Below are 12,845 nucleotides of genomic sequence, written 5' to 3'. Positions count from 1 at the left end.
AGCCAAGGATGATCACGAGGGCTCTGGAGCCTCCGTCCAGCTGAGGGGCTTCTGAGGGCCAATGCCGAACCCTGGGTTTGCCTTCAGATGGGTCAAGTGCTTGGATGGCTTTCAGCAGAGGTCAATCAGAGGCCCTGGGCTGCCCTCCACCTAGTCCCGGACCTGGAGTGTCTGTTTCCAAGGTGGTGACTCCTCAGCCATGCGGGGAGCGCACGTGGCGACTGGCGAGCCCAGTGATCCAGGCATGGAGCCATGAGCGTGCCGAGAAGGAATCGTTCCAACTCCACGGGACAAAGCCCAGGGTCTCACCGCCCACATCTCCTAGGAGAATCCCAACTGCTCCTCTATTCTCCAACTGCACGCGTTTGCGTCAGTCTTTGCATCTGGATGTGGAGGCGGTCAGCCTGACACTTGTAGGCTCTCCTGTCATCAGGGGCACAATTCCCAGAGCTCCAGCAGCTCTGACCCCACAGCATAAGCACCGCAGTTACAAGACTGGCCGTGGATGAACGCCCCTTCGCTGGAGCTGGAGATTTTGCTCTTGGTAAAAGTTGGTTTCAGTGGCTCTTCATTTGTAGGAATCAGTGAGTAGCTGGCAACGGTCAAGGTCTTTGCTGAGATATCACCACAGCTGCCACCCTTCTCAGGAGGGGCTGCAGGAAGTGGGATTCAGAGTGGACGTAAACCCTACTTGGAGCATGAATGGCAGGCGGTTGGCTTCTGCCTCCCTCTGACGTCAGAGAAAAGCAAGGACCAGAGGGAACCAAAGGCACAGCCTCCTTTCCAAATGGTTTATAGTCAAACAGAAGAGAGAGACCCAGGATGTAAGAGGAAATACCCAGAGACCTCCCCAAGTCTGCGAGGTGATTCACCTTAAAAGAGAACCCTAAACCCAGTTCCTGGCACAGGGTCAGTGCCCCCTTGGTGGTTATTAATTGAATAAATGATGGAAGGACTAAATGAATGAATTCAGGTAATATTGACAATTTTTGCATTGAGAGTGAAAATATTGCTTGCTTGCTATGTCCCCTAAGGACCAAAAAGATTCTACAAGGAATCACATTGAAGGGATTTCACTAGTTATGATTAGAGATTACTTCCTTGCACCAGTGGGTTGAGAAAAACAAGATGTAATACAATGTAAGGTCCTTTATTCTTATTGTAGAAAAGCATTCAGCACAAGTGATAATAATAGCATTTTTTAAAAAGCAATCCATGGTGATGGTATTATTACTCAACCTCTATTCAAAATTTTTAAATTGTCCCCATCTCTCAACCTCTACCCCAAGCTTGGTTTATTTGATTGCTTTTTTTGTAGCCCACACAAACTTGCCTTGTGCTTCTGGATTTTAATTCAAAAATCACTCAAAGAAAAAGTTGACGATACTGAGATCAGAAAAACAGATCTAAACCTCACCTAGAGCATCATGGCTAACAAGGTACTTTAATGCACCCAGATCTCACGATGGCAAAGCAGGAAGGGAACACTGAGGTCAGGTGGCTCGGAGGTGGCAGGCTGGCTGGCAGATATGTGTTTTTTGCTCTGCTCCACCACCACCCTGAGTGTTTGGTAAAATTTCAATTGGTTGCCATCCTTTAACGGGTAGAGAGCTTGTACATGAAAGTCTAGATTTCTGACTTCTCTTAAAAATTCAATAGGTCTTGCAACTGGGGCCCCGCCTCCCCCTGTGGCAGCAATTGGCCGGGACTGAGAAGTGGGTGTCCCTGAAGAGGGGCCTGAACTCCCCAGGTGACCACATCTCTACCTGGCCAGCTTCACTGCTTTGTGTCACGTGCCTGGTTCCTGTAGACACTGAGTTTCTAACCCCTGAGCCTAGTCTAACCCCCTCATTTTGTGGATGACGAAACTGAAGACCAGGATAAGACTTGCCCAGGATCAACGAGTTAGCAGGGGCAGGCCAGAGCCCAGCCACCCTGACCCCACCCTGCGGCTCCTTCTCCCGGCCTTCCTCGTTGAGATGCAGAGGTCCAACTGCTCTGCAGTGGCTCACCTGTGGATGCAGCACCAGGAAAGCGGGCCAGGACGAACCAGCCAACTGTCAGGATCACCTTAAAGGACACGTCCAGACTGTGAGCAGCTCTCATGCTGGCAGAGCGCTCCCTGAAATAAAAAGGCACACTGAGTCAGACCTGCAGCCTTCCCAGGCTGGAGTCGGTGTGTGGCGCAGACACACACACAGAGACAGGGCCACATGCACACACAGAGGCCGTGCCAGTATGGGCATACTCCAGCCGGCCAGTGCAAAGTCCTCAGCTGCCATGACTCAGGGCTGGGCAGATCAGGGCATGACAGCCCTGTCACTGTCCCGTCTGTGTCCTGCAGCTCAGAGACCTGGTGACGGATGGGATTTCATCCTTGGCGTGCGAGCTCACTACCCTCCAGAATGAAGGGGTTTTTTTCCCTTAAGCTAAAAAACAGAGAAAAACAAAAAATATTCCCACTGAACATGAGCTGGAAAATAGATGCCACCAACTTGCTGTGTGATCTCAGCTGATTTGATTAACCTCTCTGGGCTTCAGTCTCCTAATCTGAAAAATGAGGATGTGGACTAGCTGATTTCTAATATCAGTCTGTGCTTCTAAAACAAGTCTTGATGATAATATTGAGATCCTAAATATGATGCCTGTGTGTTATAAACCCTTCTAATATTACCCATCCAAGAGGGAAGCAGGGCAGAGATAGCTAATTGTCCCCTAATATCCATTTTTCCCTGGAAAAGAACCCCTGGGTTTTTATCTGGGCACACAGCCACCTAGAATAAAGGCTACCTTCTCCAGTCTCTCTTACGTTAGTTGTGGTCTTGGAATTAAGTTCTGCCCGATATAGTAAAAGTACAGTGTGTGAATTCCAGGATATGTCCTTAGGGAAAGCAGGCTGCCTTTCTTCCCTCTTTCCTGCTGGCTGGAATATGGATATGATGTCTGGATCTTCAGCAGCTATCTTTGGCCATGTAATGGGAGCCATGTGCTGAAGATGGCAACACAGAGAGTAAGAACCTAGGCTCTGACCCTGTGGAGAACTGAAACAGCCCTAGACTGTGGATTTATTTTTATGTGTGACGGAATTAAATTAATTTTATTACCTTTCTGTTTTATGAAAGCCACTTTTTTCCCCCTTGTACTCAGACAGAAGGTGAATACGGGAATCTGTCTAGATAAACCTCAAGACAGGAACTTTAAAAAAAAGATGCCCAATTCCCCTTTCATAATATAATGCCTTCGGAGAAACATCTCTGTCTTCAAGTCCTGTGTGCCGCACAAGAGTGCTTAGGCGGGGCTTGGGGAGCGGCCAGCTCCAGCTTCCATGCCCACGTCCCCAGGTCCTCCCCAGAGCATGACTGTAGTCATGCCTGGAAACAAACAGATATTCTCCAACACTGAGAAAGGGGCCAAATGTCTCTCATCCCACACAGGCTCCTTCCTTTGAACGAGCTCAGGGACAAATCTGATCATCCCTGACTTTTCAGCTCCGGGTGAAGCACTTTGTGAGAGCTCGGCAAGAGGGTCTGAAACAGAGCACCCTGGCCCTGTGCCTGGTCCTTCCCGCACAGGTGCGCCGGGGAGGCCAGGGGAGGGAGGAAACCATACTCTCAGCGTCAATGCCCGCAGTGTCCTCCTGGCGGGCACCCTGCCTGGCCCTGGCCTGATATGCCGAGAACAACAGGACCCATTCTAGTCGCCTCTGCAGGGCCGCTGAAGTCAGGCGTCACAGCATCTGGGAATGGCGCCTTTCCCACGGCCCCCAGAAGAGGAGTGTCTGCTTTCACGCTCTTTGCAATAAAAAGAAGGGGACACCGGGACAGGAGTGCTCTGTGGTCCTCGGGGAAAGCCAGAGCCCAGCTCTCGAGTCTCCATCTGTTTAGAAAAACCAAAGGTAGTTTGCTCTTTGCTGCTGAGAAGCCCCAAATCATCCTGGGGCTCCATGAAGGGAACCCGAACTTTGGGCCGTGAGCTGGCAGAGGAATGTGGCCGGCACCCAGGGTGTAGGTACCTGGGTGCGGGGGGCAATCTGGGTGCGGGCACCCCTCCCGCCTTAACTGCCGGGTGACCCTCATCCAGACATTCCCTTCTCTGGGCCTCAACTTCCTGTGTGCAGAGTGGAAGGTTGGGGTTCAGGGAATTTGTGGCCCTGACATCTTCTGACCATTTCAGAGACAAAAAAGTAATCACTTTCGGGATGGATGTAAAAACAATTCCCCCTGGCAGGATAATGCTCAAAACCTCTTTTCCCCAACATTCAAGAGAGAGACCTGCTGTATCTGAGTGCCACTGGATACAGAGAGGTCCCCCTGCTCCAAAGAGGTCGCAACCCCACATTGCTGGGGGTGGTCCTCCGCGAGTGGCTTCCAGGGCCTGAGTACAGAAACCTGGGGAAACATTCTGTTGCTGTGAATCCCAAAGCTTCTCAAATTTCACTTGGGAATTCTTCACCAAGAGAGGACAGCTTTCTCAGCTGGCCACTAAAAGCTCTCTGGCAACATGAGTTAGGATTCAGCTTCTCCAGCTGGCAACATACAGCCTTGAAAGGGTGCCCAGCTGCGGAAGGCCTGCGAGGAGTGCACAGTTGGCTAACGACGCTAGAAGGCTCCGCAGGAGGCTGTTGGCTGGAGGCTGCCCTTGCTGGGTCCCAGTGGTCCTGAGCTGGCCTCTTCCTTACAGGGTGCGGTGAACCCCTTTGGCAGAGCCATTTGGAAGAGGAAGGGACGGCACTCCGGGATACTCCACAAGGCTTCACATGAACAAGCTAAACTTTTCCAGAAGCTCAGCATCTTCCGGTCCAGCTGCAGCTCCATGCCGTGTTTGCCAGGCCTCACAGGGGCGCGGAGGGGCAGGAGCAAAAGCAGGGACAAGAGGCGTCGCCTGCTACCCTCTGTCTCTGTGTCTCCTCGTTGCTGCCATCACACACCAGGGGCTGGGGCTTTGCTCTTCCTTCAGCTGCCCTGGGGTAGGACCTGCCGCCTGCAGAGAGAAAGGAGCGCGGTGTTATTCAAGCCTCCAGAGAGGCCCCTACGTCTCTGGGGCAGCAGCATTAGCAAGTACACGCCCCCTGGCATCCCCGACCCCAGGGGGATGCGGGTTCTTGACGCCTGCAGAGGCTGCAGAAGCCAGAACTTTCTTCAGGGATTATCATAAACTACCGAATGTAAAACAGATAGCTAGTGGGAAGCAGCCGCATAGCACAGGGAGATCAGCTCGGTGCTTTGTGACCACCTAGAGGGGTGGGATAGGGAGGGTGGGAGGGAGATGCAAGAGGGAGGGGATATGGGGATATATGTATACACATAGCTGATTCACTTTGTTACACAGCAGAAACTAACACACCATTGTAAAGCAATTATACTCCAATAAAGATGTGATAAAAAAAAAAAACAAGAAAGAAAGGGAGTAGGGGGTAGTGGGGAGGGTCAGTGTAAGGTCTGAGGCCGGGGGGTGAGATGGGACTGCAGGGTGATCCGGAAGCCAGTTTGGGGGAGGAGACAGCACAGTGACAGCCGTCACTCTCCCTGTCACACCCGCACTAAGGCAATTCTCATTTCATGCAAACCTAGACGAGGCTCGGCTCAGACCAGCAGGACACCGTGGTGACCAGGAGCACAGGCTCCAAAGTCTTCTATCCCAGACATGCAGTTCACATCGGGGAAAACCGTCTGACCACTTGGGCCTCGCTTTTTTAATCTGTAAAACTGAAATAATTGGGACTTCCCTGGTGGCGCAGTGGTTAAGAATCCGCCTGCTAATGCAGGGGACACGGGTTTGAGCCCTGGTCCGGGAACATCCCACATGTTGCGGAGCAACTTAGCCCGTGTGCCACAACTACTGAGCCCACGTGCCACAACAACTGAAGCCCGCGCACCACAACGAAGAGTAGCCCCCGCTCGCCGCAACTAGAGAAAGCCCACGTGCAGCAGCGAGGACCCGACACAGCCAAAAATAAATAAATTAAAAAAAAACCCCTGAAATAATGCATCTTAAATTCCAAGGTCATTGTGAGGATCAAACGAGATGCTCTATACAAAGATCGTAAAGCTCTGGGCCTGAGCGGTGGTCAGTGCTCAAGCTGTGGGAGCTGCTGGTATGAAGGATGCACAGCACGATGGGTGAAAGAGCCTGGGAGATGGAATCTGAGAACCTGGTTTGAGTTCCAACTCCGGCCCTCACCAGCTGTGTGACCTTAGACAAGTCACTCAAACTCTCTGGGCCTTAGCCTTCTCATTTTTTAAATGGGAACAATAATACTACCCATAACCAGGAGTTACTGTTATGAGGCTCAGCTGAGATCGGCTGGCTCTAAAAACCTCAGCTCATCTATCCTGGTCTCCAGATTATGTCCTGTGGGTGGTACAGAAAAGAATCAGATATGAATCCTGCCCCCCACCCCCAAGCCTGGACTATCCTACTGTCAAGAGGAGAGAGAGGCAAGCGCACGAGGCACTATATTCCAAAATGCCCAGCTGCTCACTTCCTGGGCAAAGGGAGATAAAAGAGATGGTACCACTGTCCAGACGGAACGGTCTGGACATTCCCTCTTTGCCTCACTGAGCGGAGCTCAGGGGAAAGATTTGATTTCAGCCTAGTGGATCTGGACACTTCCCTTATGATGACACACGTGTATATAGGCCACTCTGTCTCCTGCTGAGACGTGGGGTGGGGGGGCTTTGGAACAAACACACCCTCATGAATTCTCTTGGACATCGTCTGATTGACCTTTATGCCACTTAATGGTTGAACCTGTTACGGGCTGAACTGTGTTCCCTCAAGAGTCATATGCTGAAGTCTTAACCCCCAGTACCTCAGCATGGGACTGTATCTGGAGAAGGGGCCTTGACAGAGGAAATGAAGGTAAAATGAAGTTACGTGGGTGAGTCCTAATGCAGTATGACTGGTGTCCTTATAAGAAGAGGAGAGCAGGACACAGACACATGGAGGGAAGACCATGTGAGGATGCTGGAGGAAGACGCCACCTACAAGCCAAGGAGAGAGGCCTCAGAAGAAGCCAAACCCGCTGAAACTGTGATCTTGGACTTCTGGCCTCCAGAACACTGAGAAAATACAATCCTGTAGTTTAAGCCACCCAGCCTGCGGTACTCTGTTATGGTAGCCCCAGGAAGCTAACACAGCATCCTTGAGTAAATTCGTTAATCTGTCTGAAGCTCACAGCTTTCTCACCAGCAATGCCAATGATGATAATCATACCAAACACTAACACAGCCTTTTCTAGGTGTCAGGCACTGCTTTACGCACTTTTCGTCTACTGGCTAATTTAGTCTTTCGTAGCTAGGTGTCGTTATTAATCCCTAGTTTACAGACGGGGAAACTGAGGCACAAAGAGTGTCACTTTTTTTTTTGGTAGCCAGGGTACACAGCTAGCAGGTGGCAAAGTTCAAAGCCTGCTCTCTCCTTCCGAAACTGTGCTTCCAATTCCTAAAGATTAAATGATTTGCAATGTCATCTCAAACTAAGAGAATGTAGGAGCTGGTAGGATAGTGAGAGAGAACCCAGCTAGCACTTCTCCAACTTTATTGCACGCAGACATCCCCTGGAGAGCAGGCTAGAATGCAGATTCTGATTCAGTAGGTGTGTGGCGGGGCCTGGGATTCTGCTGAGGGTCACAGAGCTAGCAGGGGGCCCATCCAGGATTTGAAGCCAGGAGGTCTGGCTCCAGAGTCCACGCTTCATAAAAACGGAACAATAACACTACCCCCACCTACCTTCCAGCCAGGCACACGGGGAGGAGGCAATGTTTGATTTGAGCCGTGTGGACAGATTAATGATCCTGACAGCAAACCGGGGTGAAGTTTGGGGAAGGTGGCAAGAATCTCCCTCCAGCTCTCTTGCGGTCAGGAAAGCACTGGTGTTCCCTTTCACTATGACCAGGGTTTCTTGTTCACAGGCCCTAAAATCTGTGCCATGGTTCCTAGAGGGCCCAACGGGGCTGGTGCAGGCTGGGTCACCTGCACAGGCTCGACTCAGATCCTTCTCTGGATAGGAAACCACAGGTCCACCTCAGTGGCTACCAGAAACCATGGAAACAGGAAGGCAGAGCCCCAAGAGCTCGTTCCCTCTCGACAGAAAGCTCTTGCAGAAACCCCTTCGTAACATTCCCTAGCAGGGGCCCCCCCCTCCTCTCCTGAACCAAGCAGTGGGCAGCCAACTCCCTGGTCTGCCGGCCACACATCCCAGCCCAGGCCCAGCTCCCCCCTGGCAGAGAAAGGCACCTCTCTTGTCACCTGGTCCTGATGCAGCATCCCCAGGGAGAAGGAGGAGGCAGGAGACAGGGCAGCCCAAGTATCCTTCTGGATCACAGAGAAACACAGGAAGAGTCCCAAGTCTGGAGAACGCTGGCAGCTCCGAGCCCTTTCTCAGTGTGAGGCTGCTATGCTGGGGACCCCAGGGACAGGGACCCCAGCTCCCTCCTCAGAGAGAAGCATTTAGAAGACCCTTGGCTTTTGCAAATCAGAGCATCTCCCTGGGTACCCCATGATACGTGCTCCGCTGGCACGAGCTACTCCTTTCTTTTGGAAACATACCTGCCCTGACCTCTCTCATTGCTGCAAAGATCAAAAACCTTCCCCAAAGACCAGGGGCATTCCAAAACCTGGTCTCTTCTCCAGAAACTGGGCTTCTAATTCCTCAAGACTAAGCCACTTGCCAGTTAGCGTCAGGCTCACAGAATGCAGGAGTTGATGGGAATCGGAGACCCTTTCCAGCCAGCCCTTGGCTGTGCACCTGAACCACGTGGGGGAACTTGTTAAAATGCAGATTCTCGTCCCACAGGTCTGGGGTGGGGTCTGATTTTGCATTTCCAACCAGCTCTCAGGTGAGGCTGCTGCTGCTGGGCAGTGGGCCATGCTTTGAGTAGCAAGGATCTCGTGCAATCCCACCCTCCCCATTTTACAGATGGGCAAAATGAGGCCCACAGTGCAGAAGATTGTTGCTCATGATCAGGAGCAGTAAATGGATAGGAAAATTGCCATCTGACTCCAAATTATGGGACATGTGTCGCCTTCCCTGCCAACCTGCTTGCCTGGGAGGAAGGGGAAAAGGGGGGAAGACTGGGCTCATCTGTTCCTGCCCCTGTTTCTACTGAGGGTTTAAGTCACAGTTTGGATAGCCTCAGGAACACTTTATACTTCCATAGAGCCTTAAATTATCTTCCCCAAACAAAATACCTCCTTTGATAGGGGAAATCCCCGGTGGGGAGCCACCTGCAGAGCCAAGGAGGAGAGACACTGCAGATCCCCGTGATATGAGAAATTCACCATCACGGACCACTCCCATCCCCAAGCATATCTGAACAAATCCTGTCAGGTTCTGCTGTGCCATCAAATCCAAATCTCTCATCTCATCACCGAATCAGCTACCGGGGCTGGGAGCGTCAAGGCCTTCACCCATTGCAGCTGGGAGGAAGGCAGCTCTGAAACCAGTCTTCCCTCCTGTTCGTGCAACACACGTGGTCTTAGTATCCCATGAGTGGGCACTGTGCTGGTCCTGGTGGAAAAGGAAGGTAAGATCCCTGACCCCAAAGAGATCCCCCGGTCCCACTGCCCTCTGCATCAGGCATCGCAGTCTAAATGATGAGGCTGACCCTCCCAGAAAACCAGATGTTTCCTAAGGAAGAGTTTCTCACTTGCTCACTTGAGGTTAAACACTGGAGTGAACAGTTTAGCGACAATGACATATCTAACTTGCCTTTTTGTTTAGAGCTATGCTGTGCAATACAGTAGCTGCTAGTCACACGTGGCTATGGACATTTACATTTAATTAAAATCAGATACAACTAAAAACTCAGTGCCTCGGTCACACTAGGCACATTTTAAGAGCTCGATCGCCATTGGTAGCTCGTGGCTACCATGTTGGGCGCGCAGGTCTGGAACATTTCCATCACTGTAGAAACTTCCGATTTAGAGCCTCAATACTCAGAGTGGTTTAGAAGATCAAACTAGAGCTTCGAGACGGTTCGGAGCAACGGTTCTTATGGTGGCGTCCCTGACTCCACCTGTTAGAAACTCAGATTCTCAGTCCCATTCCAGACCTACTGACTTACTGACTCCGCCTCCGGGGGTGGGCCCAGCCACCTGTGCTGTAACAAGCCCTCCAGTGATTCTGACGTTGCTCAAGTCCGAGAACCACTAGTTCAGAGAGTCACTTCAGTCCAGAGACACTTGTCAACCACCAGTTAAGTGTCGCTCATGAATACTCGACGGCTCATTGGCTAAGCATGCAGGCTGTGTCACAAGATCCAAGTTGAAGTCTCAGATCTCCCACTTAAGAGCCATGTGTGGGGACTTCCCTGGTGGTCCAGTGGGTAAGACTCTGCATCCCCAATGCAGGGGGGCCCTGGTTCGATCCCTGGTCGGAGAACTAAGATCCCGCATGCATGCCACACCTAAGGGCTCACATGCTGCAACTAAGAGTCCGCGTGCCACAACTAAGAAGTCCGCATGCTGCAACTAAAGATCCTACATGCCACAGTGAAGATCCCTTGTGCCACAACTAAGACCTGGTGCAGACAAAAATAAATAAATAAATAAATTTTTAAACAATTAAAAAAAAAAAAGAGCCGTGTATGAACTTGTCCATTCATTTAACAGCCCAAGGCTCTGTTTCTTCAGCTGTAAAAGGGGGGAATCCTTCCAGCTGCCTTCTAGGACTCCTGGATGGGATGGAAAGATGCATGCCACGTGTGTGACACAGTGAGTGGTCCGTGGGCCGTACGGTGCCAGGACGTCGGTTTATCACCATCATCCCTGCCTGGTTTCTGTTCAATGCCTGATGCAGCCGATCCCCAGCCTCACCCACTACATGGGATTTTTAACCTCTTTCCCTGACAGACTTGTAGCGCTATGCCATCCACTGAGAGGTACCGCAAAATGAGAGATGGTTTCTCAAAAGCTTGACCTAGAGGACTTTGCACAGGGAACTTGCGCCCAGTGGGGCAATGTGTTTTTGTAGTGGGGGAAGAAACACAAATATGACTTAATGGAAGCCCCACCCTGGGCTCTGGGCAAAAAGTCCTGCCTGGATAATGTGAAGGGTGGCAGACACAGCAGGCCAGAGTCTTGGGTCCTGAAATAGGAAGCTTTCTTATTAGAAAGAGTACAGAGAGGCTGGGGGAGATGGCCGCCACCTCTGAGGCCCAGGGGGAAGGTGGGAGGAAGTCCTTTCGGTTGGCAATTTGGTTCCTTGTTTTATTCCACGAGGGTTTGGCCTTGGCCTAACGTTGAAGCAAAACAGAGCTCCCAAAAGGGAAGAGGAGGGAGCTAGAAATAAATAAATAAAAGATGACTCATGGACACACCCCAGTATTAAATGACCACTTCTCTGGGAGATTCCACGGATGAAGACACGCCACCTGTGGGGTGAGGGGGGATGTTAAAAAGGTGGTGAATGGGGGAAGGAAACAGTACCCAGAAAGCAGATCCATTCTTGGTCCCAGAGTGTTACACGAACTTCCTACTGGCCCCCCAATGGCCCCCCGCATGCTCTGTTTCTTCCTTGACATAAACATCTTTTCTCTGCCACGGTCCTCCCAGCTGCCACGTCTGACCTTTGGAAATTGGCAGTTTGTTTTAAGATTCCATTTCTAATCCCCCTGAGGAATTCCCTCTGGCCCTAAAGTCTATAGCAATTGCTTCTTCCTCTGCATTCACAACTTACTGATCAAATCTTTCTTTGAACTATCTCCTTCTCTCTTTGGAGGTCCTCAATGTTTTCCACACTAGGCTGCAGGCTCCTTGAGGGCAGCCTCTATGTAAACCCATTTGTCTTTTCCTGCAGCCCAACACATGGGGGCTGCCCAGCGGACGTAGACAATGAGGGAATGGGTTTGCCCAACGATCGCTGGAGGAACAACCCACTTGGCTACTTGCCTGCTCTGCAACTTTTGGGCTCTGTGTCCAATGCTCTCTGAAAAAAACAGGTGGGAGTATGGAAGCAGAAACTGGAGGCATTTAACAAGCTGATAAGTTTTTAAGTTATAACTCTTTTTTAAAAAAATCTTTTAAGTCCTCAATTGAGGAAAAAAGAGTAACTTCCCTCTTAAAACTGGTTTTCTCCCCCAAGATCATGAAGGAAGAGGGGAAGTCAGATGACTGATACGGGTGCATCTCCCCAGACTCACCAAGTCCAAGGCCAGCCTGCCTCTGCCGCTGTCTGAGGTGACCAGAGGCTGCCGCGAAGGGTCCTGGCCCCTTCCACCAACCCCAGCGCTCTCTGGAGAGGGCACTGCCTACTCTTCAAGGTAACCCAAGTGTCCCGGTGCCCCCTACCCTTAGTCCCAGGCGTTAGACACCTGACAACCCCGAGCCTCCTTATTCACAGGGGAAGTCCGGCCCCTTGCTTGGTTCCTCTCTCCTCCGGGGTATCTGAGACTCCTCCTGGCCACCTACACGCATCCACAGATCGGTCCTGTCTGCCCCGAGATGCCCCAGCCACTCAGCTCGGGGCTTAGCTGAGCAACAAGCAACATCCCTGCCCCCCGCCGGCTGAGCCCCGCACCGCCCCCCCTACCCCCCTGCCGCAGGGGAGGCGAGCCCACTGCTGCCAACTTGGTGCATGGCGCTGGGGCGGGTCCCCACCACGGGAGTTGCCTGTCTCATCGCAGAGAGGACGAGTCCGCCCTGTCACACTCCCACAGCCAGCTGACAAGGCTCCTGAGGTACGTATTCGGTCTTTCAATGTACACAGGTCTGGGCAGAGGCCTCTGCTGGGGCAGCTGGGTCCCCCTCTACCCTGTTCCTTTGGCCCCAACATTGAGTCTACAGGGTGCACGATGCTTTCTCCCAGTCCAGGACTGCTCTCCCAGGAGCCTCACTGCCCTTCCC

The 12,845-nt window shown here is 51.7% G+C and overlaps 1 protein-coding gene across 2 annotated transcripts in view; it reads right to left on the bottom strand.

Annotated features, from left to right (window-relative positions):
- The window catches only part of LOC118890060 (cell migration inducing hyaluronidase 1), a 160,114-nt gene that overhangs the window by 71,366 nt on the left and 75,903 nt on the right, over positions 1 to 12,845 (bottom strand). For both annotated transcript variants that reach the window (XM_036842340.1, XM_036842341.1), the window contains exon 2: positions 2,013 to 2,122. In XM_036842340.1, the coding sequence (XP_036698235.1) occupies positions 2,013 to 2,106 (94 nt within the window). In that variant the 5' untranslated portion in view covers positions 2,107 to 2,122. The remainder of the gene's footprint in view (positions 1 to 2,012; positions 2,123 to 12,845) is intronic.

Source organism: Balaenoptera musculus, chromosome 2 (genome assembly GCF_009873245.2).
Source record: "Balaenoptera musculus isolate JJ_BM4_2016_0621 chromosome 2, mBalMus1.pri.v3, whole genome shotgun sequence".
In the NCBI taxonomy this organism is placed as follows: Eukaryota; Metazoa; Chordata; class Mammalia; order Artiodactyla; family Balaenopteridae; genus Balaenoptera; species Balaenoptera musculus.
Note: the sequence above shows the minus strand (reverse complement) of the source record. Positions and strands in the feature narration are given on the sequence as shown.